Source organism: Canis lupus, chromosome 8 (assembly GCF_048164855.1).
Source record: "Canis lupus baileyi chromosome 8, mCanLup2.hap1, whole genome shotgun sequence".
Classification (NCBI taxonomy): Eukaryota; Metazoa; Chordata; class Mammalia; order Carnivora; family Canidae; genus Canis; species Canis lupus.
The window spans coordinates 59,185,091-59,210,637 of record NC_132845.1 but is presented as its reverse complement, the minus strand read 5'-3'; the positions used below and the strand labels follow the sequence as shown (position 1 = coordinate 59,210,637).

At 52.3% G+C, this 25,547-nt stretch overlaps 2 protein-coding genes across 5 annotated transcripts; both read left to right on the top strand.

Moving 5' to 3' along the window:
- The first annotated feature begins 277 nt into the window (after nt 1-277).
- Nucleotides 278-13,584, top strand: NFATC2IP (nuclear factor of activated T cells 2 interacting protein). Of its 3 annotated transcripts, none has more exons than XM_072836299.1 (8): nt 278-304; nt 1,238-1,310; nt 3,735-3,852; nt 4,648-4,728; nt 4,820-5,006; nt 6,370-6,514; nt 6,643-6,752; nt 8,615-10,803. In XM_072836299.1, exons 1-8 carry the CDS (start codon nt 293-295, stop codon nt 8,771-8,773), a joined length of 885 nt encoding a protein of 294 aa, XP_072692400.1. In that variant the 5' UTR covers nt 278-292; the 3' UTR covers nt 8,774-10,803. The 3 variants fall into 3 exon arrangements, with proteins under 3 accessions (XP_072692400.1, XP_072692399.1, XP_072692398.1); XM_072836298.1 differs by lacking the exon at nt 8,615-10,803 and adding an exon at nt 13,409-13,584 and having other exon boundaries at nt 293-679; XM_072836297.1 differs by having other exon boundaries at nt 293-679.
- A 3,192-nt stretch (nt 13,585-16,776) lies between these two features.
- On the top strand, nt 16,777-25,209 carry SPNS1 (SPNS lysolipid transporter 1, lysophospholipid). Of its 2 annotated transcripts, none has more exons than XM_072836295.1 (13): nt 16,777-17,098; nt 17,182-17,390; nt 17,491-17,556; nt 19,757-19,893; nt 21,029-21,180; nt 21,289-21,355; nt 22,168-22,313; nt 22,610-22,765; nt 23,054-23,243; nt 23,645-23,710; nt 23,974-24,072; nt 24,406-24,577; nt 24,857-25,209. In XM_072836295.1, the coding sequence occupies exons 1-13, from the start codon at nt 16,968-16,970 to the stop codon at nt 24,949-24,951; spliced, it is 1,686 nt and encodes a 561-aa protein (XP_072692396.1). In that variant the 5' UTR covers nt 16,777-16,967; the 3' UTR covers nt 24,952-25,209. The 2 variants fall into 2 exon arrangements, with proteins under 2 accessions (XP_072692396.1, XP_072692397.1); XM_072836296.1 differs by having other exon boundaries at nt 16,869-17,098; nt 17,186-17,390.
- The last annotated feature ends 338 nt before the right edge of the window (nt 25,210-25,547 follow it).

Here is a 25,547-nt window from a genome sequence, read left to right as displayed (position 1 = left end):
CGGGTGGGCTGGTCCGGAAGGAGGCAGCCGGCCAATGGGTGAGCTGGAACGAATCGAAACCTAGGCCCATTGCGCCGAAACTGGCTGGAATCTTTGGCGCCTCGGTTTCAGTGGCGGATGCTTGATGGGCGGGTGCAGGGGCCAATGAACAGGCGGGGAGGAGGCGCCAGACGGTGTGGGCGGGGCGAGGTGTTGACTGGCGGACGGGTCACCCAATGACAGGCGGCAGTCGCTCGGAGGGGGTCGGGCGAGGCGTCTAGAGGCGGGGGACCGTGGTCGGCGGGCGTTTGCTATGGCGGAACCGGTGAGGAAGCGCGGCCGCCGGCCTCGGGGAGGCGGTGTCAGCCGAGGGGCTCGCGGAGCCCGGGGCGGCCGGGGCCGGCGTCCTCGCGTCCCTCGGTCTCCAGCCCGGCGTTCCCCGGACTCGCTGTTTGTGGATCTGGTCAGCGACAGCGATGAGGATATCCTGGAGGTCGCAACGGCACGCGGCGCCGCGGACTCGGTCGAGGTCCCTCTCCCGGAGCCCCCGGTGCCGGCCGCCCCCCGGGGCGACAGCGACAGTGACAGCGAAGGGGCGGACGCGCGGCCGGCCGGAGCCCCGCGGGCCACGGTCAGGCGGCGGCGGCGGCTGCTGCTGGATCCGGGGGAGGCACCGGCTGTGCCCGTGTACTCCGGGAAGGTGCTGCCCGGCGCCCGGGAGGGCTGGTTGGGGGACCGCCGAGGTTAGGCTTCTGGGGTTGGTCGTGGGGGACCAGATGGCACCAGGAGCGGGGAGAGAGATGCAGGGCTTCTGGAGGCTGGAGAGGTTTGGAGTGTGTTCCGAGTCGGGATGCCGGGGAGCTGGAGTGTCGGGAGGAGAGAGGGGCGAAGGGACCGGGATGCCTGATGCTTCAGAGAGGGGGCTAGCGGGACCTGGGACTGTTGGGTTTTGAGGTTGGAAGCTGGGCCATGGAAGTTCAGAGATGACTTGGGGACTCCCGAGTGCGCTGGGGAGCTGGGATTTCCCAGGAGTCCAAGATAGCAAGCTACTTAGTAAGAGAATAAAAGAAGAATTAAACTTGCGTCCTCAGAATGCCTTAAAGAGGGTGTAGTAGTGAGGGTTGGGGATCTCGGGGAAGCTGGGCTCCTAACTCCCCAGAGAGAACTTGGACTTGGGAGCTGGAGGAAGACAAGAGTCATCCTGCTTTCCCTTTCAGTGGAGGGAGGACTTGGGACTGATTCACTTCTGTCTTTACAGGTGAAAAGCAGCCTTCATCTCATCCCAGATCACCTGTCTCTCCTGAAACTCTGTCCCCCAGAGGCTGAGGAAGGTAGGGGCGGGCTTCCAGGGAGAGTGCCCAGTGCTGGCCTCTCTGAGGAAGCTTCTTGGAGTTTACATCCCTGTAGTCCATTTTTCCCTGAGGCTCATGGGAAGGGCATGGGAGAGGTGACTCCTGCATCCTAGGCAGAAAAAAGCTCCAGTCCTGAATTAAGATGGAGTGTTAACCAGCAGGCATTGGAAGTGCTGCCAAACCACCCTTCCTCCTACCTGATAGGCACAAGAGTGTGCTAATCTACAGATTTCTAACCATCCCCAGAGATTCGGATTCTGTAGTCCTGGGGGCCTAGGAGGAGTAGCTGTTGAGAATCTGCAACATCTTGATACATCTGCAACGACTTCCTTGGGAACATTCTGGAGGCAGCGCACAGTGTTCTTTGAATCTTATCAGGGCTGCCAGCCTTGGTCCTCCCCCAGTGATGTGGTTTTTGCAAACCACCCAAAGGCAGTGAGTGGGATTCAAGTTTAATAAGGCAACGATCCAGGGGCAGCCCGGGTAGCCCAGTGGTTTAGCGCCGCATTCAGCCCAGGGCATGATCCTGGAGTCCCGGGATCGAGTCCCGCGTCAAGCTTCCTGCTTGGAGCCTGCTTCTCCCTCTGCCTGTGTCTCTGACTCTCTCTCTCTCTCTCTCACTCTCTCTCTCTCTCTCTCTCCCTCTCTGTCTCTCATGAATAAATAAACAAAATCTTTAAAAAAAAAAAAAAAAAGGCAGTGATCCAGTGGGCAAATGCAGACCTTGGACAGAAATTTCTATACCATAAGCAGGTATGGTAGGGTGAGCAAGAGCTGATTTAGGAACCAGCTGGACTGGGTTTGAATCTCAGCTCTACCTGTTAGTAGTTGTGTGACCTTGTGCAGGTTCATCTCTTAATGCTTCAATTTTGCCATCGGGAAAATAGGGATAACAGTGGACCTATGTCAAGGATTTTGGTGAGAATTAATTAAAGAGAATATATAGAGAGCTCTCTCTTGGGCTACATACAGGGTTTAGGACAGTACCTGGACCATAGAAGTGCAAAGGTACCTCTGCACTTGCTGCTCCAAATGTAGGCCCAGTAGTGCTGGGCATCTTCCAGGAGCTTGTCAGAAGGTCAGAATCTCGGGTCTCTAGCAGCTGCCACATTGAAGACAGGGTTTCTCAGCCTGGGCACCACTGACATTTGGACTGAGTAGTTCTTTGTGTGGAGCTGTCCTGTGCATTGTGGGATGTTTAGCAGCATTCTGACTTCTGTGCGCCGGTATCACACACTCCAACCTTCTCTCCCCCTCATTGTGACAACAAAACTTGTCTTGAGACATTGCTGCACATCCCATGGGAGGCAAAATTGCCTCTGTTTGAGAACCGCTGATCTAGGATTTATCATTGCTTTGTTTTTGCAGTATTACTTTTATGGTTAACGATAATCCTTTATTGGTGGCAAACAATAGAAAGCGGCTTCTATATTCTAGAATAAATCTCTAGTTTTGTGTTAGAAGAAATTTTAGTTACAATGAGGGATTTTAAAGAAAGATGTGAAATATTATAGAGATGTGGCAAAAAGTGATAATGATGCTCACATGGATGAAATTTGAGAAACATGGGCTCAGAGGGCCTGTCTTCATCTCTTTACTTCATTTCCCCACTGCACCATGCCACCTTCTACCCCTGACTCCCATAGTGTCTCTCTGTCCATCCAATTGAGTACAGGAAGAAAATAAGAGGAACTTTTTTAAAAAAGTCCTTTGCCAACATCTGGTTTAAAGTATGTTTTATCACATACACAATAGTATGTACATGTGTAATAAGCAGTATTGTAAAAAAAAAAAAAGTATTGTATTAAGTAAATGCATATTTCCTAGGTTATGTGTGTTTTTTATTTGTGGGGTGCATGTGATCAAAAAGGTGGGAAGAGGGCAGCCCCGGTGGTGCAGCAGTTTAGCGCTGCCTGCAGCCCAGGGAGTGATCCTGGAGACCCGGGATCGAGTCCCACATCAGGCTCCTTGCATGGAGCCTGCTTCTCTCTCTGCCTGTGTCTCTGCCTCTCTCTCTCTCTCTCTGTGTGTGTTTCTCATGAATAAATAAATAAATAAATCCTTAAAAAAAAAGGTAGGACGAGATTAACTTAATCATAACTCAGTTGGACTGGGCCACTTTCTGATCGTCCACACTGGCCACGCCAACTTGTGCCTTAGCATGAGGCTCAGACACTCCAATTATGTCAGACCCCAACTCATTCTTTTCTCTGCACTAGGTATTTCCCTATGACTCCTGCCTCGTGAGCACTTCCCCAGCATTATTGCATGGTTGTATGTGCGTCTTGGGGTTCCTCAGTCTCCTCCTTTCTTGGGACCTGGAGAAACCCTTACATGCTTCTGCTTGGCCTCTTGCTGCCCTCCCCTAGCTGACTCCTTCCACTCTTCCTTCTCTGTCCCCAGAGGCGGATATGGCAGATTCTAGCAGTCCCCACCCTGAGGATGCCTCGTTTCCAGATTCTCCCTGGAAGAAGAAGCTGAGGAGTAAGAATTCAGAAAAGAAGTCGAAGGAGGTGTTTCTGTGAGTGAAGCCAAGTCACTGGGGCCCCAGGAGCAGAAAGGGAGCCGGAGGGGTGGGCTAGGGTGGGCATGATCCTAGAGTGGCTCCTGAAACGGTAAGGAGAAGAGATGGAGGGCCTGGAGGGAATCTCCAGGCTCAGGTGAGGAATGAAATGCTTCAGGACCACCCCCGGGAGTGGGATGTTTTATCTCTGTGTGTATCCAGCTAGCTGTTCCTTTATCTCGGGGGTTTGCCTCCCTTTTCTGGAAAATGGGGATAATAACGGCACCTAGATTAAGAGTTAAGGCTCCCCTGGGTGGCTCAGTGGTTGAGCATCTGTGTTCGGCTCCGGTTGTGATCCCAGGGTCCTGGGATCAAGTCCCGCATCATGCTCCCCATAGGGAGCCTGCTTCTCCCTGTGTCTGTGTCTCTGTCTCTGTGTGTCTCTCATGAATAAGTAAATAAAATCTTCAAAAAAAAAAAAAATTAAGGGTTAATACTTGGCCTATGGTAAGCACTTGGTGTCCATTGGATGTTACCAGATATTCACCTGGAAAGTGACTTACCTTGAAAGTTAGGCATTTTCCTCGTTCATATTTGGGTCATGTCAATGTAACAGCGGTGACTTAGGTTTTCTCTGACCTTACCTCCCCCTGTCCACAAGATGATCTCACTGGAATGTGCTTCCTCTTGATTATCCGGCACCCCCTCTGGGCCCCCAGGGGTCCGTAGCTTATGAGGACAGCTGTGGGGCTGGGGTCCCCTCCTCATCCTCTCCCCCCCTTCCTCCAATCCAACCCTCTCTTCTCTTTGCAGGGTTCAGGACACCTCTCCTTTGCCTTCACCTCCACCAAGGACCAAAAGCAGAAAGCATTCCAGGGCACTCCAGAAGCTGAGGTGCTGAGGGCCAGGGGCTCGCTGGGGTACGGAGGGGCAGTAGGGTGGGTACCCCAGCCTGCCTTGATGCAAAGTCCTCTCTGCACCCCAGGGAGGTGAACAAGCGCCTCCAGGATCTCCGTTCCTGCTTGAGCCCCAAGCAGCACCAGGGCCAGGATCACCAGAACCAAGAGGATGAGGTGGTCCTGGTGGAGGGTCCCATCCTTCCAGAGAGTCCCCGACTCTTCCCGCTAAAAATCCGGTGCCGGGCTGATGTGGTCAGATTCCCTGTCAGAATGGTAGGTGCCTGAAGGGCCCGTGGAAGTTGGGCCCCATGGAGCGAGTGAGGTGTCTGGGCAGAAGGGGCAGTGCCCCGCTTTGCCTCTCTTCCCAATGCTCCCTTGGGCCCCCATGCCTTGGGTTTGCTCTTCCCTTTGTCCCCGTGGTCTTTTCCTTACACTCCCTTCACCGGCAGACTTTCCACCCAACCTTCAGGGCTCCACTGATGTGCCCTGAGAAGCCTGGCTGGGTACCCCTCCCCCTTTCCTTCCCTTGGATCCTGTGCTTCCCAGCAGTGCTTGCTTTTACTACATTGGACACACACATGCCATTCAGTCATTCTGAGCTCCTCCTGAGTGGCAACGGCTGTTCTTGTAGAGATGAGCCCGAATCTAAAACAAGAGTGATAACAGAAATGCCCATTTGTTGAGCAGTAACTGTGTGTCAGGAAAGCAGCTGAGCCAGACATTGAAAACACACAGCCCATAGCTCAATCAAGTGTTTTTTTCCTTCTTTTGCCCTGTAGATGTAGAATGCTTTTATTTCTTGATTTTTTTAAAAAAGATGTTATTTATGTATTTGTGAGAGAGAGAGCACATACATGTGCCTGGGGAGGGGCATAGAGAGAAGCACAGGCACCCATGCAGGGCCTGATCCCAGGCCCCCAGGATCATGACTGGAGCCGAAAGCAGATTCCTAACTGACTAAGCCACCCAGGGGCCCTTGTAGAATGCTTTATTTATTTATTTATTTATTTATTTATTTATTTATTTACTGTTTATTTATTTGTAAAGATTTTACTCATTTATTAGAGAGAGAAAGCCCGCTCATGCAAGCATGAGCAGGAAGGGGAGGCAGAGGGAGAAGCAGACTCCCCGCTGAGCCTGGACCACACCCCGCCCCCAGCCCGAGGCAGGGCTTGATCCTAGGACCTGGATCATGACCTGAATTGAAGGCAGACTATCCACTCAGGCACCCCCTTGTAGAACGCTTTTAACACATAGGAGCTCATTGCCAACCCTTGCAGTGAGTGATTTCATACAAAGGACCAGCTGCCTGGCCTCTCTTACACAGGAAGACATGGTTGCACTGGCCTGTGTTCCCAAATGGCACCCACTGGCAAGAGCCAGGGACAGCTGGCCTGTTGCATGGGGCACATGAGGTCCACTTTACTGCAGTCCCCACCACTACCCTTTTTCCTCCTGATCCACGACTGCTTCAGTACTTCCCTGAACCCCATATTGACATGACTTTATTCTATACTTCGCCAGGGCAGTCTATGGAACTCACAGCTGAGGAGCTCAGCCAGAAATGAGTCAGAGGTGGTGGGTGGGGTGGGGCGCGTCCAGAGGTGGCCGCCTTTGCTTCTTGTCCCCTCCCTAGTCGGAGCCCCTACAGAGTGTGGTGAACCACATGGCCACCCATCTCGGGGTGTCCCCAAGCAGGATCCTCTTGCTCTTCGGAGAGACAGAGCTATCCCCTACTGCCACTCCCCGGACTCTAAAGCTTGGAGTGGCTGACATCATCGGTGAGAGGAAGGCAGGGAGGTGGGGCCTCGAGGAGGCTGTTGCCACAGGGAAGGGGTAAAGGGAAAGGCTGGGAGGTTGGCCCTGCTTCCAGGCCCCGCTTAGGCCTGGGTTCCGGATCCTCCCACAGACTGTGTGGTGCTAGCAAATTCACCTGAGGCTGCGGAGATGTCCCAGCTGCTCCAGCTGCGGGTGCAGGGGAAGGAGAAACACCAGATGCTGGAAATCTCGCTGTCTCCGGTGAGTGGGAGGCATGGCAGGCCCCTCGCTCCCATCAGTTAACTGGGGGGTGGGAGGAGGATTCCCTTTAGGCCCGAGTGGTTTGGAGTTCCTGCCCATCCTAGAGTAGAAGAAGTGCATTGCTCAACTTCCATCCCCCTTGTGCTGGGAACCTCTGCTCCAGCCTCCTGACTCCTCTTTCTGGTTAAAATGGAAAGGACCCTTGGGTGGTGACTGATGAAACCCATCAGAGTTACAGCCCCACACTTCTAAGCAATTAGTACCCCTGCTGAAGAGAATTCATAGTCAGAGCCTTGGCGAGTTTCACAGCCAATTTATATGGAAACCACTGTCATGACCCTCATTTAACAAATAGGGACGCGGTCTTGAGAAGTGGGACAGTTGGCAGTATTCGTTTCCTAGGGCTACTGTAACAAAATACCACAAACTGGGTGGCTTGAAACAAATGCATTCCCTCCTGGAGGTCAGCAGGGCCATGTTCCCCCTGACACTGGGTAGAATCCTTCCTGACTCCTGCCTGGCTCCTGCGGGGTGGCTACAAGTCCATGGCCTGCAGCTGCATCACCCAGTCTCGGCCTCTGTGCTCAGGTGGTGTCATCCCTGTGTGTCTTCTCGCAAGAACGCCAGTCACTGGGGCCTACCCTCATCGAGTGCGTGCCCTCCTTTTAACCTGATGACATCTGCAAAGGCCCTATTTCACAATAAGGTCATGCTTGCACTTACCAGGACTCAGGACCACCAAGGACCCATAATACAGATTTTTTTTTTTAAAGATTTTTCTTATTTATTTATAAGAGACAGAGAGAGAGGCTGAGACATAGGCAAAGGGAGAAGCAGGCCCCTTAGAGGGAGCCCAGTGCAGGACTTGATCCTGGAACCCCGGGATCACACCCTGAGCCAAAGACGGACGCTCAACCACTGAGCCACTCAGGTGTCCCAGGACCCATAATACTTGCCTGAGGTTGTGCCTCAGTTGAGTGGGAGAGCCTGGCCTTCAGCTGTCTCTGGTGAGTGGGAGGCACTGCTGATCTGGGCTGTCTGCATCATGGTGTTGGGTGCCTCCATCAGGACGTGGGAACTTGGGGCTTGCAGAACCTGCCTGATCCTAAGCCTATGTCTTGAGCCCTGGGATCTGTGACTCAGTCCCCCAGGGAGGAGCCTGGCTGTGCTGACTTCTCTGTCCACTTGCCTTGTGGGCTCTGACTAGTCCCCTTGTCCTCTCTGGTCTGAGTCCTCTATCCTTCCCTACAAGTTCTCAGCCCTTTCAAATTCTTTTTTTTTAAAATAAGGTTTTATTTGTTTTTTTCAATTTTTCAAAAAGATTTTATTTATTTATTTGAGAAAGAGAGGGGCAGGAGAGCCAGAAGGAGAGGGATGAGCAGACTCCCATGCCAAGCATGGAGCCCAACACAGGGCCTGGTCCTGTGACCCTAAGATCATGACCTGAGCCAAAACCCAAGAGCTGAGGCGCCCAGGTGCCCCTTAGGATTTTATTATTTATTTATTTTTGTTTTTAAGGATTTTATTTATTTATTCATGAGAGACATGAGAGAGAGAGACAGAGAGGCAGAGACACAAGCAGAGGGTGAAGCAGGCGCCATAAAGGGAGCCCGACGTGGGACTCGATCCCAGGTCTCCAGGATCATGCCCTGGGCCCAGGGCGGCGCTAAACTGCTGAGCCACCTGGGCTGCCCTAGGATTTTATTTTTAAGTGATCTCTACATTTGTAGTGAGGAAGCTCCCAATGTGGGACTCAAACTCAAAACCCCGAGATCAAGAGTCACATGCTCTTCTGATGGAGCCAGCGAGGCACCCTGCCTCTTTCAAATTCTTACATCCATTTTTTTCCCCTCTCTGCCCAGGATTCTCCTCTCAAGACCCTCATGTCCCGCTATGAGGAGGCCATGGGACTCTCAGGCCACAAGCTCTCTTTCTTCTTTGATGGGACAAAGCTTACAGGCAAGGAGCTGCCTACTGATCTGGGCATGGAATCTGGGGACCTCATTGAGGTCTGGGGCTGAAACCCCACTCCCTGCTTGGAGGCCCAGTCTGGACTTGGGGAGAACAGCTGCCCCTTTTGGCCCTACACGGGCTTATCCTCAAACTGAAGCAAAATTGAGTAGTGACCTTTGACACACACACCCCTACTACCACCACCATTGACCCTGTTATCAAGCCATTAGTTATTTGGTTAGTTGAATGAGTTTTCACCGCGCTGGGTGGTCTGTGGCTCTATCCACGTGGTAAGCTGGCTGCCTTTGCAGCCTCGCTGAGCCAAAGAGAAGGTATCCCCCACCCCTACCCTTTTCTTCCTGGTAATGTCTGTTGTGTGAGACTGCTTAACTTAGAGAGTGAGTTGAAATAAATGAAGAGTGGGTGTGGATTCCAGGCCTGGGATTTCTGCTGAGTCTGAGACCAGTAGTGGCCCTGGGGGAGGTGGGGTGGGCAGCAGATGAAGTTTGCTTGAGGCACATACATGGCTGTGGTTCCCCAGCCTGCGGAACCTGAACGAGCCAGCTCATGCACACGCTCACTTAAGCACAGGCAGACAGCGGGTTATGCTTTTGAAAGAGTGGATTCTCAGCCTTGCATGTCTTCCTCACCCCAGGACCCTTTAGAGCCAACCTTCCCAATGTGCACACACAATTTAAGGCATAATTGAACATATCCGAGCTTCTTTGTTTGGATCTCAGGATGATAGTCCACAAAAGGCTTCTCTAGTTATTTATGGCTTTTTCTTTCCTGTTTCTTTGTGCTATCCCAAGCACCCATTGGAATGTGTGAGTTATACATCTTTTAATATAAACGGATCCTTGTCAGATACACTGTTGTGTATGTGAATATACTTTTGCCACATGTGGTGTCACTGTGCTATAGATCTTGGGCTCTTTTCTTTCTCACTCAACATGTGTTGCTTATTCTCCACATGCTGAGATGCTTAGACCACTCTGTGGTATTCCCCCGCAGGCTTCAGCTGCACCTGACACATTTGCTTAGTGGCGGACACCCTGGTGCCACCACTCCTGAGCACATAAATGAGGCCATCTTTTGTGTGTCCCCTTCTGAGCTTGCGTGGAAGGTTTCCCGGCGTAGGTACTGGCACAGGACGGGATGACGGGTCAGACAGGTTAATTTCCTATGGTTGAATCAAATTTTTCTTTTGAATGGTCATGGAGCCTCCTTGTCGGGGGTCCTAATTTCTCTTCATCCTCACCAGGACTTGCTGCCCTGCTTTCCAATTTTTGCCAGTCTGTTTGGGTAAAAAGTGGTGGCCTGTTTCAATGTACATTCATCTGATCAGCAGTAATTGGGGGGATTTCTTCATACACCTAGCAGCCTTTTAGGATCCCTTTTTGTGCACCGCCCTGATGGTTGCAAACAGCTCTCAGGATAGCACTCGTGTTTGATGATTTAGGGGTGCGTATTCTCACCGAACATGAATTTTTCGATTTTAATGTAGATGCATGAGCTGTTTTACCATATCACTTATTGCATTTGTTTTTTTATTTAAAAGTAGTTTAGATCGTTTACGTTTTCTGCTGTTAGCTTGTCAGTTTGTCCTTTCACATTTAGGACACTAAATAGGGCTGAAGTCCAGCCAGTACAGCCCGCTATGCACATTGGCTGGCATCTGTTCTGTGTGATGAAACATTTGTCCTTGGTTGATTCTGGGCTGTACTGGCTGGTAAATATTGAATATTATTTGTAAACTATTTGAATTTAGCTTTGCATATGAGATCCAAGTTTTATTTTCACCCCAGAATGAGCCAGTCTTCTCAATGCTGTCTACTAATAAAGCCATTAATTTTCCACTGATACGTGGTACAGTCTTGGCAAAAATATGTCACCTTCTAAAACCTTGTTTTGTTGGAATGTGCCATTCCTTTGACCTTACAATGTGAGAAAAACAGAAAGAAGCCTCTGTAACATTTAAGTAATCTATACGGTATAACTCTTTTTTTTTTTTTCCAGATATGTTATGTCCATTAAGAAGTTTGGACATATTAAAATTGTGTATTCAGTCTCAACAAAATAAATGAGAGTACACTGAGCCTGCGTCTCCTTGTGGATTTCTGTTTTTGTGGCCCTCACAGGCCCCCTTCTACAGCCCCTGTAATTGAGACCATTCGTTGTCCCCTTGCATCCATTCTGCCTCCTTCCAGGGTCATGGAACTGCTGGTTTTTAGCAAAGCGCAGAGACTACAGAGTGAGGACACTTGCCAGCCTCTGTTGTAGCTAGGTGCACATTCAGGCTCATGGGTGGAAGGGGGAGAGGGATGCACCTTGCAGGACCTTTTCAAAAGCAGGCAGCATGAGCCCTTCTCTTGAGTTTTCTTCCTGCTGCCGACTGGAAGTGGAGCAGCGCTGCTGACACAAGATGATTTTGGGGAAGGAAGCCACATGGGACAGGACAAGGAGAGAAGGAGACTGGGTCCTGCCAACCCTGTGCTACTGACCTCTGGGCTTTCATGGGAAGGGGAACTTCCTGTTTAAATCACTGGCTATTTGAGCGTTTCTGTCCCTGGTAACCCAGAATGTATCAATTGCAAGCAGTATTGTAGGGACCCCAGCTGAAATTTTCCCAGGTTTATATCCAGGAATGGAGTCACTGACCATGCATTTTCCTGTCCACTCTCTCTTCAGTAGTGCCAGATTGCTGACCAAAGTGACTGGACCTCTTGATAAATCCATTAGCAAGTGCTAGAACATTCCAGTTTCTTCTTCCCTAGCACTTAATCTGGGGAGGAGATGGGAAAGACTACTCATTTTAAAATAATCACATTTCTATGATGAGAGAGATAATTCATCCTTTTGATCGAAGGATCACTCATCAGGTGGTCTTTTTATTTTGTTTTTTTATTTGTTTTTTAAGATTTTATTTTTATGCAATCTCAACACCCAACATGGGGGTCAAACTTATGACCCTGAGATCAAGAGTTGCACACTCCACTGACTGAGCCAGATGTCCCTATTTTATTTTTTAAAGACTTAAAAAATTTATTTCCCCAAAGATTTTCATTTTTTTTAAGAGATTTTATTTTATTTTTTTTTAATTTTTATTTATTTATGATAGTCACACACAGAGAGAGAGGCAGAGACACAGGCAGAGGGAGAAGCAGGCTCCAAGAGATTTTATTTATTCATGAGAGACACACACGGAGAGGCAGAGACACAGGCAGAGAGAGAGAAGCAGGCTCCATGCAGGGAGTCCGACGTGGGACTCAATCCCAGGACTCCAGGACCACTCCCTGGGCTGAAAGCAGGTGCTAAACTGCTGAGCCACGCAGGTGTCCCAAGATTTTCATTTTTTAAAAAAGGTTTTGTTTATTTATTTGACAGCACAAGCAGGGGGAGCAGCATGCAGAGGGAGAGGGAGAAGCAGGATCCCTGGTGAGCAGGGAGCCCAATGTGGGGTTTCGATCCTAGGATCCAGAGATCATGACCTGAACTAAAGGCAGACACTTAATCGAATGAGCCCATTCAAATATTTTATTTTTAAGTCATCTGTACACCCAATGTGGGGCTTGAACTCACAACCCCTAGATCAAGAGCCACTCAGTGAGTGATCCACTCACTGAGTCAACTAGATGCCTCATCTGGTGGTCTTTTTAAACTCCTGAAAAAAACAAGACAAAGCAAACCAAAAAACCCTCCCCTGATTAAAAACCTACAAAACTAGAACCCTTAACTCAGTGGCACATGTCAAACTTGGTACTTGTCATGATCTCATTCAGCCTTAGAGCTCTTACAAGGTAGGTGGTGGTATTATTCCCAATCTCCAGAAAAGAAATGGAAGAGTAGTGAACCTGCCCCAGGCCTCACTGCCACTGAATGCAGACCTGGCTGGAAGACGGGGTGCCTAACCTATGATAAGACCAGTGCTTCTCACACCTGAACACAAGTGAGCTGGGGAGCTTGTGACCATGCACACATGGGGTCTGTGTTATGCTGTGGGGCCCAAGATGCTGCTGCATTTCTAATGAGCTCTTAGGAGTTGTGATTGTGCTGGCTACACTTGGAGGAACAAGATGTGGTCTGCCTTTTTCCTATAGCCTCACAGTGTCCCATCTCCTGATCCTTGCCATTCCTTCAGTAAGGCACATTCCCTACCCCCACCCTCCCCTTGCATGGGACTGGCTGTGTCCTCTTGTGTGTGTTGCACTTTAGCCCGAGACAGGGGTCTGGCTCAGCACACTCTTCTGCCCATTGGTCTTTGTCTTCCCTACTAGACTGTAAGCTCCTTGAAAACAAATACTGTATCTTTTTTTTTAAAGATTTATTTATTCATAAGAGACACAGACTGAGAGAAAGAAGCAGACAGGCAGAGGGAGAAGCAGGCTTCTCTCAGGGAGCCTGATGCGGGACTTGATCCTGGATCCTGGGATCATGACCTGAGCCGAAGGCAGGCACCCAACCACCGAGCCACCCAGGCGTCCCCAAATACTGTATCTTGTTCTGAGATCCCTAGCTCTGGGATGCCTGGGTGGCTCAGTGGTTGAGCGTCTGCCTTCAGCTCAGGCCATGATCCTAGGGTCCTGGAATCGAGTCCCACATCGGGCTCCCTGCAAGGAGTCTAGTTCTCCCTCTGCCTATGTCTCAGTGTCTCTCATGGATAAATAAATAAAAACTTTTTTAATTCTTTTTTTTTTTTTTAGATTTTATTCACGAGAGATACAGAGAGAGAGAAGCACAGACACAGGGAGAAACAGGCTCCGTGCAGAGAGCCCGATGCCAGACTCGATTCTGGGTCTCCAGGATCACACCCTAGGCCGAAAGCAGCACCAAGCCCCTGAGCCAACAGCCCCTGCCCAAATAAATAAAACCTTTAAAAAAATCCCTAATTCTGTGTCTGATACTTAGTAGTTACCTGACAAATGTTTGTTGGATGAACAAATTCTTCCTCTCAATACTACCCTCCATCTCATTGCATGAGCCAGAAACCCATTTCATTCTTGACACCTCTTAACCCCCATATCCACCCATCCTGACTCCATTCAACTGCCCCAGGTGGCTCTAAACATGGTCCACTTCCTTCTCTCCATCCCGCCGTGGTGCAAGCCACTGCTGCCTACAGCCGTGTGTAGTGACACAGCTGCTTGACAGGTTACTTCTGCTGCCCTTCTGGCCCCCTTCAATCCAAGGACAGTGCAGCCAGAGGGATCTTCTCAAATGCAAATCGGTTTTTATTTTTATTTTCTTAAAGATTTATTTATTTGAGGACACCTGGGTGGCTCAGCGACTTAGTGCCTGCCTTCAGCCCGAGGCGTGGTCCTGGAGTCCCAGGATTCTCTGTCAGATAAAGATTTTCTTTTTGTATTGTCTTTCTCTTTAGCAGCTTTTTGAGAATTAAAAACTGGTTCAATTAAGTCTGGAAAATCTAAATTTTCTTCAGGTTCCCAAGTATTGTCAGCATCTGTAAATCCACCTCCACTTCAGGAAACACTCCATCCTCCCATTCACAGTGCAGTACTTTTTCCATCACAAATTCTTTTATTTTTATTTTTTATTTATGATAGAGAGAGAGGCAGAGACACAGGCAGAGGGAGAAGCAGGCTCCATGCACCGGGAGCCCGACGTGGGATTCGATCCCGGGTCTCCAGGATCGCGCCCTGGGCCAAAGGCAGGCGCCAAACCGCTGCGCCACCCAGGGACCCCCCATCACAAATTCTTTAGGCTCTACCTCTTCTACTTTTTTTACTTTCCATTCTGTTTCTTTCCCATCTCTTGCAATGTGTTTTTATTGGAGGCCATTTTTAAAGGATTTTATTTATTTATCCATGAGAGACACACACACAGAGAGAGGCAGAGACACAGGCAGAGGGAGAAGCAGGCTCCATGCAGGGAACCTGACGTGGGACTCGATCCCAGGACCCCAGGATCACGCCCTGGGCTGAAGGCAGGTGCTAAACCACTGAGCCACCCAGGTGCCCCTGGGGGCCATTTTATTTTTTTGCAGACTTGAAGAGCTATTATTCACTGCCTCCAAGCTAATCTTGTCCCCGGTCTGTGGTGTCTCCTGTTTTTTTTTTTTTAAGATTTTATTTGAGAGAGAAAGAGAGAGCAAGCATGAGTGGGGGGAAGGGCAGAGGGAGAAGCAGATTCCCCACTGAGCAGGGAGCCCCATGCAGGACTCTATCCCAGGACCCTGGGATCATGACCCAAGCTGATGGCAGACACTCAACCAACTGAGCCGCCCCTGCGCCCCAAAATATTTGCCATTATAAGCAAAATATTTGATTTTTAAAAAATATTTTTAAAAAGATTTTATTTATTTATTCATGAGAGACACAGGGAGAGAGGCAGAGACACAGACAGAGGGAGAAGCAGGCTCCATGCAGGGAGCCCGATGTGGGACTTGATCCTAGGACCCCGGGATCACAACCTGAGCGGAAGGCAGACGCTCAACCCCTAAGCCACCCAGGCACCCCTGATTTTTTAAAAAGATTTTTATTTATTTATTCATGAGAGACACAGAGAAAGGCAGAGACACAGGCAGAGGGAGAAGCAGGCTCCATGCAGGGAGCCCAATGTGGGACTCGATCTCCGGACTCCAGGATCACGCCCTGAGCCGAAGGCAGATGCTCAACTGCTGAGCCACTCAGGCATCCCAAATTATTTGATTTTCATTAATCTCCAGTGTATTGAATTTGGATTACAGGCTTTTAGTTTTTTTTAAAACTTTATTGGTTGAAGTGTACAGGTCAAGATGTCTCAGTAGATGTACACAGTCCTGAAAATGGTTCCTGGTGCCTGTTTGCATGTCCTCTTCCCCCTGACCCCTAGCATAGTGATATTGTGGTATTAATTTGTGTTTTCCCTAATGACCAAAGCTTTCATATACTTGTTGGCCATGCATATATCTTTCTTGTGAAATGTCGGTACAAATTTACTTCCCACTTAAAAAATTGTATTATTGGCTTAGTTTTAAGAATTCTTAGTACATCTGGATGTAAGTCCTTTGTCAGACACGTGCTTTGCAAATATTTTCTTTCAAACTGTAGCTTGATTTTTCGCAGGTGCAATTTTACGTATGGATGCGTATGGATATCTGTCTCCTCCAGATAGACCTCCTGAGGGTAGGGACTAAATCGGCTTTGCTTGACACCTGGCATGATGCCAGACACATAGTAATGTGTAATGCTCAGTAATATTTTGTTGAGGAAATTCAGGAACTACAATCTGAAGTTCCTCTCTGTCTCTTCCCCTTAGACCTCAGGGGAGAGACTAGGCTTAAGGTTATGAAACATGAAATATTTTGGAAGGGGGGGGCGCCAACAAGCGATATTCATGACTCAAATGGTTTCTGGTAAGACCTTGGGTGCCCCATGCTCTCCCCATGAGACTCCAGAATTTCAGGAGAAGGGCTTAGAAGTCAGTTTGGAAGAGGGGTCTTGAATGCACATTTATTTGCAGGGAACTGTGGTGTGGGAGCTCAGTCCTGCAGCTAGGAGCATCCCAGATGAGACCACCAGGGGGCGCGAGGGCTTCAGTCTCGGCTGCAGGTGAGGGAAATCGGATCCTGGGTGGCGTGTGGGGTCAACGTCCACCGGGGGAGAAGCTCAGGAATTGACGGGCAGCTGCTTAGGGCATCCGAATGCTAGGGACCCGGCCCGCTGGAGCGGCTGGGCTAGGGGCTGCTGTTCACCATTCACTCCTTCAACGCTTCCTGAGCGTGTCTGAAGCCCACACCGGACATCGAGGAAGGGTAATTGCCAAGAGCGAGAACGGATCGCTGGCATTTCTGGAAGTAAAGTACTTCCAGAACCTTTCACGACTCCATTGTCTCGTTTGATCTCGTTGGATCAGAAGTGTGCCCAGTGGGAGGCGCACACGGGGAAGCCGAGGTTCGGAGCGCTGGGCGACTGCACCGCTTCCCCCCGACCCCAGCGGCCGGGCAGGCGCGGGTCTGCGACGGCCTCTGGTTACCCTGGCGACCGGCCGGCGGTCACGTGACGGGGGAGCCGCGGCAGTCACGTGTCGAGGGCACGCGCGAGGGGGCGTCGGCCTCCTGGGCTCCAGCGTCACATGACCGGCTCCAGGCCAACATGGCGGCGGCCGTGGTGCAGCGCCGGGGCTGAGCGACAGTGACTGCAGTGGGCTCCCGTCGGGGGTGAGGGGAGGCCTCGGCTTGGGCGAGGGGGTCAGGCCCTCTCCGCCCCGCTCCTGTCCCCGGCGTCGCTCGCCGCGTTGCTGTGTCTGCCGGGACCGGGAGGCATGACAGGCCGGGCCCGCGTTCCATCCCAGCCGTGCTCCGTGCTTCCGGGCAAGCGCCTGCGGGTGCCTGGACTTCCCTCCCTCGCCTGGGTTCCCCCCATCCTCCTTTCTCCAGCAACCTCCCCTCGCAGGTGGGATCGTCGGTAGGACCGGAGCGCGGGCGGGCGAGGCCCCCGGGGACCATGTCCGGGTCCGACACCGCACCCTTCCTCAGCCAGGCGGATGACACGGACGACGGGCCGGTGCCCGGCACCCCGGGGTTACCCGGGGCCCTGGGGAACTCGAAGTCCGAGGATCCCGAGGTCCCGGACCGGGAGGGGCTGCAGCGCATCACCGGCTTGTCTCCGGGCCATTCGGCACTCATAGTGGCGGTGCTGTGCTACATCAACCTCCTCAACTACATGGACCGCTTCACCGTGGCGGGTACTGACTTGGGGTGGGGCTGGGGAGTCAGACTAGGGGAAGGGAGGGGGTCGCGGAGGTGGGGCTGCCTCGCCGAGCCCATCCCGAGTCTTCTTCCCAGGCGTCCTTCCAGACATTGAGCAGTTCTTCGACATCGGAGACAGCAGCTCTGGCCTCATCCAGACCGGTGAGTGGAGGCCCCTCCGCAGCACAGCAGCTTTTCTTTCATTTCTGCCCCAATGGGATTACATGCTGGCATGCCTGGGACCTCAGTAAGATAGAGTGGCCATGGGACGCCTGGGTGGCTCAGCAGTTGAGTGTCTGTGTTCAGCTCAGGTCATGATCCTGGGGTACTGGGATTGAGTCTCACATAGGGTTCCCCATGGGGAGCCTGCTTCTCCCTCTGCCTATGTTTCTGCCTCTCTCTGTGTCTCTCATGAATAAATAAAATCTTAAGAGAGAGAGAGAGAGAGGCCAGACTTAGTAGTGGTGGTGGTGGGAAGATGGCCCTCATTCTGCTCTGGGCTGACCTGTTCAGTTAGGACACCGCAATTTAAAAGGCAGTTTAGTGTAATGGTTAAGACAGACCTGGGTTTAAATCTCAGCTTTCCACTTACTGTGATGGTAGGCAAGGTCCTCAGTCTCTGTAAGCTTCACTTTCCTGGTCGGTGAGATGGACCTAGTAGTAACCCAGAGCACCTCCTGGGGCTGATGTGAGGATTATGTGCAAACCAAAGCCTGTGAAGTGCATGGTATGGTGTCGGGAGCATGATCAGCACCCAATAAATAATGGCAGAAGTGGGTGTCTGGAATGGGGAGAGTTGAGTTTTACTTGTTTAGAACTTTGGGATTTGTGGGAGAGGCAAAGCCAAGGCCAAATCCTCTTTTCCTTCACTCCTTTATTGAACATTTCTGAGCACTTACTCTGTGCCAGGCCCTGGAGGAAGAGGTGATAACATACACAGAACTTGGCCAAGACCTTTTACGCCCATTGTCTTCTAATCTTTTCACCAGCCAAAGAGTTGGCGGTGTTTTTAATTTATAGAGAAATCAGGTCGTCTTGTCTACATTTTTTTAAAACAGATTTTATTTATTTATCCATGAGAGACACAGAGAGAGAGAGAGAGGCAGAGACACAGGCAGAGGGAGAAGCAGGCTCCATGCAGGAAGCCTGACATGGGACTCCATCCCGGGTCTCCAGGATCAGGCCCTGGACTGAAGGTGGCGCTAAACTGCTGAGCCACCAGGGCTGCCCCTCTTGTCTACATTTTTATAGAGAAACTGAGGCTTAGAGATGAGCTCAGGCTTGCCCAGAGTCACACAAGTGAGAGGGGAGGAGTTTGAAACAAGATAATGAAGAGTTCTTTGCTCCACCCAAGACCAGTAAGGACCTAGAGTGATTAAGGTAAAGACTAGAGGAAGGAGAATGAGATCATAGGTCAAAGTTGCAAAGCTTTAAAAAGTTGTTGCATTAGGGCGGCCCGGGTGGCTCAGCGGTTTAGCGCCGCCTTCAGCCCAGGGCATGATCCTGGAGACCCCGGATCGAGTCCCACGTCGGGCTCCCTAGAGGTAGCCTGCTTCTCCCTCTGCCTGTGTCTCTGCACCTCTCTCTCCCTCTCTCTCTCTCTCTCTGATGTCTCATGAATAAATAAATTTAAAAAAAAGTTGTTGAGGTAGAAAAGAAGCAGGACTTTGTCAACCACATTCATTTTTTCATTCAACACATGTTTACTGAGCCTATGTTTTGTGTGATGCCATGTGTTCAGTGGTGGACATACAGCTGTGGCCACTACTGGCAAGGTCTCTGTCTTCACAGAACTGCCATTCTACTGGGAATGAGCACCAGTCCTTAAAAACCAAAACTGAAAATGAGATGATTTTTGGTAGGAGTATTTTGTGAAAGAAAACAGAGTAATTGTGATAGAGATCGAGTATGTGGGGGCTGGGAAGGTATCTAAGCTGGAACCTGAAGGTTCTGTGAAGCTCAGGTGAGAGGAGATATGTTCCCAATGGAGAGGACAGTAGGTGCCAGAAATCCTAATGATACTGAGGTTGGGAGTTGGGCCACTGGGATGCAAAGAAGAGAGAGAGGATGAGCGCAAGGTTGGAGAGGTGTGTGTGTGGAGGGGGCGCTAGATCAGATAGTACATCATGGGCCATGGTGTGGAGTTTGGATTTTGCTCTTGGCTGCATGGGAGGAAGTGATGGGTCAGCCCAGCTGAAGGAAGGTTTGGAGGATGCTGAAAATGGGGCTGGACTTCTCTGGCAGGAAACTCTGGTAGTTTCAGGATTAGGAGGTAATACTGCTCCCCCTTGCCCTTCCTGAGCTGGGGTCAGGGTGGGCGAGGGGTACTGGGGCTGGGCTGTGACTTTCTGCTTCCTCTCAGTGTTCATCTCCAGTTACATGGTGTTGGCACCTGTGTTTGGCTACCTGGGTGACAGGTACAATCGGAAGTATCTCATGTGCGGGGGCATTGCCTTCTGGTCTCTGGTGACACTGGGGTCGTCCTTCATCCCCAGAGAGGTGAGGCCCCATGCTAGTTCCTGCTTCTGGTCCCCCTACTACCCATCAGTCTTTGCTGCTGCTCTTTGGAGTCATTGCAGATTGGACCTGGGGAACTTCTGCACTTCCCTTGGTCCATGCCATCCTCTATCCCCTGCTTGCCTGAGTTGATCTGCCCACCCCTCCCCTTCCCCTGTTGTTCTAGAGCATTCTTCTGTCCATCGCCCACTTCCCCTGAACCGTTGACTCCTTCCACTCCACACCTCAGCACTCACATTTCCATACCACAGAAAAGACCTCACCTGGACTGTTCATTCTCCCTCTTCTCCTTTCTCGTCAGACTTCCCATGAGGCCCCCTTGACCTGGTGCCAGTCTGGGTGAAAGAGCAGCCAGGGAGAGAGGCTCTCACTTTGCTTGCACTTCTCTCCTCCCACTCACCCCGGAACACTGCTGGCCAACCTGCCCCCATCACTCCATTGCCAAAGTCAACAGCCACTTTTTGGTTGCTAAATGTAGCTCTTACTTCCTAATCCTGCTCTTGCTAGATCTCCTGGGAGCCTCCGGCTCTATTGACCCACTTCTTCCTTCCGGAAACTCTCTTCTGACTTCTGTGATGCCACTCTTCTGGTTTTCCTCCTGCCTCCCTGGCTGTTGCTTCTCTGCTCCTTTGAAATCTCCTCTGTCTGTCCATTTGCACTCTCTGCCCTGGAACTTGTCGTCAGCCCCAGGCACCACATACTCCCCTCGCCTGAGCCTGCCCTGTCCTTAGCCTCAGACGTCTTCCGTAGACAAATACACCTCCGCCTAAGATCGCCACTCACTGTTGGGGTGTCTTGGGTGGTAGAAATTGGTTAATTTGGCACCTGCTAGGTGCAAAGTATTGAGTAGAACTTCTCTTATCTAATCCTGGCGATAGTTATGTGAGCAAGTTATTATTCTCCCCCTTTTGCAGATGAGGAATCTGAGGCTCAGAGAGGTTAAGTTGCTTTCCCAAAGTCACAGCTAGTAAGTAGTAGAGCCAGGACTCAGGCTCTGGTCTGTTAGGCTCCGGTCTCTCTCCTGCCATCCCTGCTGCCCACCGGAGCTGGCCGGTGAGGGAGGCTGGGAGGCTGGCTGCAGGGCGGGGTGCCACCTCCCCCACGTTTCGTTTCCCAGCGATTCTGGCTGCTTCTTCTGACCCGGGGCCTGGTGGGGGTCGGGGAGGCCAGTTACTCCACCATCGCACCCACCCTCATCGCTGACCTCTTCGTGGCAGACCAGCGGAGTCGGATGCTCAGTGTGTTCTACTTTGCCATCCCCGTGGGCAGGTACCTGAGGGGGCCGTGGGCCTGGGGAGGCGTGCGGGGGTGGCAGAGGACCTGGCGTGGGGCCTGACTGACCGGCTGCCCCTCCCCTCTCCCATCCCCTTTCCCCAGTGGTCTGGGTTACATTGCAGGCTCCAAAGTCAAGGACGTGGCTGGGGACTGGCACTGGGCTTTGCGGGTGAGTGTGGACACTACCTGGGGGAGGCTCAGCAACGTTCTCACGGATTTTCCCGTTCCTGCCTCCAGACACACCCCCTTTGAAGGCAGTGCTTGTGCCGCCAAGCCCGTAGGAAGCCTGGCTGCCCTCACCACGAAGCCATGTGCTAGACAAAACTCTTGGTTGCGGGTTACAGGTGCCCTGTAAAACTGTAAGCCCCCAAATGGGACTCTGGTGGCTCTCCTAATGGAAAGTCCCAGAGTGAGCTTCAGGTAGAGCTGGATCCAGGACTCCCACTTCGTCACAAGAATTCAATCATTCTTTTTCTCAGCTCTACTTTGCTCTATGTTAATTTCATTCTCAAGCAAGTGAAAGCTCCACATGTTTATTTTCCCGTTTAGAAATGTTGGCACCCCAGATCCTTGAGCAATAGTCCTGGATGGTGTCTGATTAGATGAACGTGTGTCACGTACCTGCCATTGAATCAATGACAGAGGCCAGGGATGTTACCACTACTCTTGTCAGCCAAGTCTGGGTTACAAGCCCCCCCGTGTTTGAACCACATGGATTAAGAGAAGTGGGGGGAGTACTTTCCTAGAAGGAAATTAGGGTGCTGTTACCAAAGAGGAAGTAGTTAGGCTTGCAGAAACAGGGGCTCCTAGTGGCACTTGCCCCCTACTCCTGAACGTGGGCTCAGCGCCTATGGGCAGGCACTTGCCTTGGGCTTCAGGCCTCGGAGTCAGAGTTATCTTTATATACCCTCACTTTTTCCCAGCCTCAGAGGTACGGTGTGTCCCTGTCCATGCCTGTCCTGAAGCCCACTCTTTCCCCAGGTGACACCAGGTCTAGGGGTGGTGGCTGTTCTGCTGCTGTTCCTGGTAGTGCGGGAGCCGCCAAGGGGAGCTGTGGAGCGCCACTCAGACTCACCGCCCCTCAACCCCACCTCGTGGTGGGCAGATCTGAGGGCTCTGGCAAGAAAGTGAGTTTAGTTCCATTCTAACCCAACATTTGAGGCCTCCTGGCAAGGCCCTTGGTGTCTGGTTTGAGATTTACGCAAGTGTCCTCTTTTTTGCCCACTGGCCCTCCCCCAAGGCCAGGTGTTCAGTCATCACTGCCCCCACGTGGCAGCAGCTTGAATTATAGGCCTAGATCCAGGCCCATCCAAGACTGCTTCCACACCCAGTGTCCCGGCCTTACCAAAATACGCCAGGAAAGGAGGTCTCCTACCCTGACACCTCCATGGAGTCTGACTTCCTCCCCCTCAACTATCTACAGTCCTAGTTTCATCCTCTCTTCCCTTGGCTTCACTGCTGTGGCCTTTGTCACGGGCTCCCTGGCTCTCTGGGCTCCGGCGTTCTTGCTGCGTTCTCGTGTGGTCTTGGGGGAGACCCCACCCTGCCTCCCTGGAGACTCCTGCTCATCCTCTGACAGGTACCCAAATGGGGGTTAGGCTAGGTGACCTGCAGGTGGCAGGGGGTGGAATGGAGAGAGTCTTGATTCAGACTCAGGCTCCTTCCTCCCCCAGTGTCAGTTTCCCGGTGTGGGAAGTAGGTGATGGGCTGATCCCTTCCTCTCGGAGCTGTGTGACCCACGGGGACCCGGGTAGACCTGAGTTGTGTGGGTGGCTGGGACAGAGCATCTTCTCCAGGCCACGGGGGTGAGGTGAGGGGGCTTTGCAGGCAGACGGACTGGCCTCCATGACCCTCCCCCTGCTCCCAGCCTCATCTTTGGGCTCATCACCTGCCTGACCGGGGTCCTGGGTGTGGGCCTGGGCGTGGAGATCAGCCGCCGCCTCCGCCGATCCAACCCCCGTGCTGACCCTCTGGTCTGTGCTGCTGGCCTCTTGGGCTCTGCGCCCTTCCTCTTCCTGTCCCTTGCCTGTGCCCGTGGTAGCATCGTGGCCACCTATGTGAGTAGCCATCAGGTGTCACAGCGGGTGTTCTGGGTCTAGCAGGGAGGAACGGTATACTGGGGCAGGCCTGGGGTCAACCAGGTGGTGGTTTGGAGACAACTTGAACCAGAATGCCTGGTTTTCAACCTCAGGTATGGCTCTTCCCAGCTGTGTGACATTGCATTAGGCAAGTGAGTTAACCTCTCTGTGCTCAGTTTGTCATCTGTAAAATAGGAATGATGACTTTAAAAAAAAAAAAAAAAAAGGAATGATGGCTTTGTCTCACAGGGGTATTCTGGGGATTTGATTAAGTGAGTTAGTAGATGGCCCTGGTACATAGTGTACCCTCCATGTGTTTGCTCTTCTTGTGATGAGACAACCTCTTCACCACCTCGGTCTCCCCATCTCCAACCCCTCAGATTTTCATCTTTATTGGAGAGACACTGCTGTCCATGAACTGGGCCATCGTGGCTGACATTCTGTTGGTGAGTAGGTGGGCCGCTCAGGGTTGGCCCAGAGGCTGACGGAAGTAAGGACTGGGGGCAGGAGGCCTCGCTTGCCTTCCCTGTGGCCTGTGCCCCTTTTCCAAAACCCAAATCCAGACTGACTTCACAGTCAGCCCCAGATGGGCCTGTAGTTTGGGCGTGTGCCCCATTTATACTCCTGAGCTGGGTTCACCTCTGGTCTCAGCCTGGGCTGAGCCTTGGCCCTGTCTTTGCCCTCTGCCCCCTGCCCCTCCTCTCCCCAGTACGTGGTGATCCCCACACGACGTTCCACTGCTGAGGCCTTCCAGATTGTGCTGTCCCACCTGCTGGGTGATGCTGGGAGCCCCTACCTCATCGGCCTGGTGAGCACTGCCCCTCAGCTGGGCCTGGGGTGGGGCTCGGGGACACTGAATTCCTGGCACCTGCCAGCAGGCAGCGGCCTGAGCTTGGGCCGACATAGAAGGTTTGACCCCAGTTGGGTGTTTGTGTGTTGTGTGCTAGGTACCCCTCACCTTGGACCTTCAGCCGGGCATCCAGGGTTTTGTTTGCACCTTGAACAGTGGGGCCACAAGACCTTCCCCAGTCCTCCAGACTGCCCCTCATTGCCGGCTCCTGACACCTCTGTCCTTCTGGAGTCCAGGGGCTCCCTCTCTGTGGCTCATTCTCCTGGCACTCCTTTACTCGTCTCTCTGCAGATCTCCGACCGCCTCCGCCGGAGCTGGCCCCCCTCCTTCTTGTCCGAGTTCCGTGCCCTGCAGTTCTCGCTGATGCTCTGCGCCTTCGTGGGGGCCCTGGGTGGGGCAGCCTTCTTGGGCACTGCCATCTTCATCGAGGGCGACCGCCGGCGGGCCCAGCTGCACGTGCAGGGTCAGTGGGGCCTTCCCTTTGTCCGCCCGTGGCTCCTTGCCGACTTCAGGATACTGCCTGCTTGTCCATCTGTCCCAGCCCGTGTCCCTGGCTTCCCTGAGCCCACAGCCCTTCCCTCATTCGGCTTTGGGTCTGCCTGGCCAACGAACTGATATCCCACTGTGCTCATGGCTCTGGTGGGTCTGCTGGCCCTGTCCACTTTCCACTGCCTTTCTGTCCCCTCCCTGTTTTTGTGTCTTTTTGTTTATCCAGCCCTGGCTCTGACCCCTCCCTCGGCAGGTCTGCTGCGTGAGGCTGGACCTGCAGATGACCGAATTGTGGTACCCCAGCGAGGCCGCTCCACCCGGGTCCCTGTGTCCAGTGTGCTTATCTGAGGGACCATCGCACACCAACCTGCATACGTACCGCAGCTGGCCCCAGGCCCACCCCAGAAGGTGCCCAGGCGCAAACCCTCGGCCTGGCCTGGCTTCTAGGAGTGGCTGTGGGCCATGTTCCGGCTCCCACACACTACACAGGCAGCAGCCAAGGGCAGGGTGGGGAGGTTCTGGGGGGTCTGGGAGGGGGACTCCCCTCCCCTGGAGCAGCCCCAGGGGCTCGGTGCTATTTGTAACTGAATAAAATTTGTAGCCAGACCCTGAGTGCCTGCCTGAGTCTCTGTGGGTGTTACTGACCTCTGGTTGTCTGCAGGGGATGCCCCTACTCTGGCCCCAGGACTCCTGGGGCTATGGGGTCACTTGTGTGGGACCTTGGGCAAATCCCTGCCCTCCTGGGCCGGGTGAAAAAGAGTGCGGAGTGAAGTAGCTCAGTGTGACTGTGAGTCACGCCCATGGTTCCCCTCGAGCCTGCCCCTCTTGGTAGGCCAGCCAGGGTAAGGTAGGGTGGGTACTGCCCCGTGCCCCTTGATTCCCAGCGTCCGGGCCTCCCTCCTGGCTGCCCCCTTGAGTCCTGGCTGTGGACGCCATGGCTGTCG